The sequence below is a fragment of the Pundamilia nyererei genome, unplaced genomic scaffold (assembly GCF_000239375.1).
Source record: "Pundamilia nyererei isolate P.nyererei 1_Seehausen unplaced genomic scaffold, PunNye1.0 scaffold00002, whole genome shotgun sequence".
NCBI lineage: Eukaryota > Metazoa > Chordata > Actinopteri > Cichliformes > Cichlidae > Pundamilia > Pundamilia nyererei.
In genome coordinates, this window is record NW_005187403.1 from 8,285,169 (window position 1) to 8,286,673 (window position 1,505).

At 39.9% G+C, this 1,505-nt stretch overlaps 1 protein-coding gene across 1 annotated transcript in view; it reads right to left on the reverse strand.

Annotated features, from left to right (window-relative positions):
* Positions 1-1,505, reverse strand: part of rad23b (RAD23 homolog B, nucleotide excision repair protein) — a 14,525-nt gene that overhangs the window by 7,829 nt on the left and 5,191 nt on the right. The window contains exons 4-5 of the mRNA XM_005720537.2: positions 179-360; positions 37-86 (exon numbers count right to left, since the gene is read on the reverse strand). Coding sequence (XP_005720594.1) covers positions 37-86; positions 179-360 — 232 coding nt within the window. The remainder of the gene's footprint in view (positions 1-36; positions 87-178; positions 361-1,505) is intronic.

The window sequence follows — 1,505 nt, forward strand, 5'->3', positions numbered from 1 at the left end:
GCAATAGAATACTAAACCTCACAAAAACAAGCTTACCTAGATTTGAAACTGCTTCACTGATTAAGTTTGTTGAATCTCCAGAGCGTCTGTAACAGAAGGAGACCTTGGATTAGGTCTAAAAGTCGTTTCTCAAAGCCACACACTGAACAGTTAAAGAGAAGCATCAGCCCGTCTTTACCCGACAGAAGTGGAAGATGCTTCAGTTGTTGAAGGCTGGCTCTCCTCTGGTTTGTCGTCTGTAGAAGATTGCTCTGCTGGTTTGTCTGAAGTGGATGATGAATCAGACTGTGCAGCTGGAGCTGTAGTGCTGGGAGCAGGCACTGCTGTTGAACGCTGTGAGGCAGCGGGGGCTTTTTTAGGCTGCAAAACAAATTTGTAGTTTTTTTTTTTTTTCTCTTTTAGTTGTAATCAAAATGGTAAATTTGGGCTGTATTTTACTTAAGGCTGCTCTCTGCTGGATCAGCTGTCACATCACATGGAATTTGGGACTGATTCCTTAGGAAGCTCAGTGGGCTGCTATGGGTCAGACAGTGTGAGCAACAAAAAGACAGCCTCAGGAAATATCCAGCCAAAGACAAGGATTTGCTCACTGAACGATTGCTTGGATATAAAAAGTTCTAAGGTTGTAGCCGATTATGTGACTATGTGAATCCTTAGAAGGCCCAAAACTTCACTATTGATGTAGGTATTTGGGACAGCCCTCATTTTTTAATACCATAAACCTATAGCTTCTAGATACATAAGCAACAATTTTGGCACTGCAGTCGCTCCTCTCTCATAATCAGCATTTTACCTCATGGATCTTAAACTTGGAACTACACCATTCTCCAAAGTATAAAACTGTAAAAGCACCTGCTCATACCCAAAACAACAACAACAACAACATGTTTTAAATACACAAAGACATTGCCTTCATTTTCTGTGGCTTACAACTCAGCCTCAAACATGAATCAGAGCCCAAGTAATTGTGCTACTTTTACATTACTCATCATTAGGAGAAACTGATTTTCATTACCTTTGTTGGGCCTACTTTTGCTCTGGACTGTGCAATCTATTTCAGTTGTGGCGGCTGTATTCCTCAGGACTCCAGTGTGAAGTTTGTGAAGTGATGTAGAAGAGGGGGTTCTGATATTTTGGGCAATATTTGGCTTCTTATTATCAGTATTTTTTCTAGACTACTCTGCACTGCTGAGCAAATAAGATTAGAGGCCTACAGACACACAGTGTAAACTGCACATTCTCTGCGAAACAGGGAGCACAGGAGTGGAGAGAGAAAGAGTACAGTAGCTCACATGAAAGTGCAGATAAAAGAGCCAATTAACAAATTAAAACTTTTCGTTTTTGTTTTATGTTTTACTGCACTTTATTATTTAATCTATTTTAAGTTTGGTCGGAGAGTTTGCAAACTTATTGAAGGCTACAATCAGCCTATTTCTTATAGACACATTTTAACAGGCAGGGGACCATTGTGTAGCACAATAGAGTTAAAAAACAAACAAAAAACA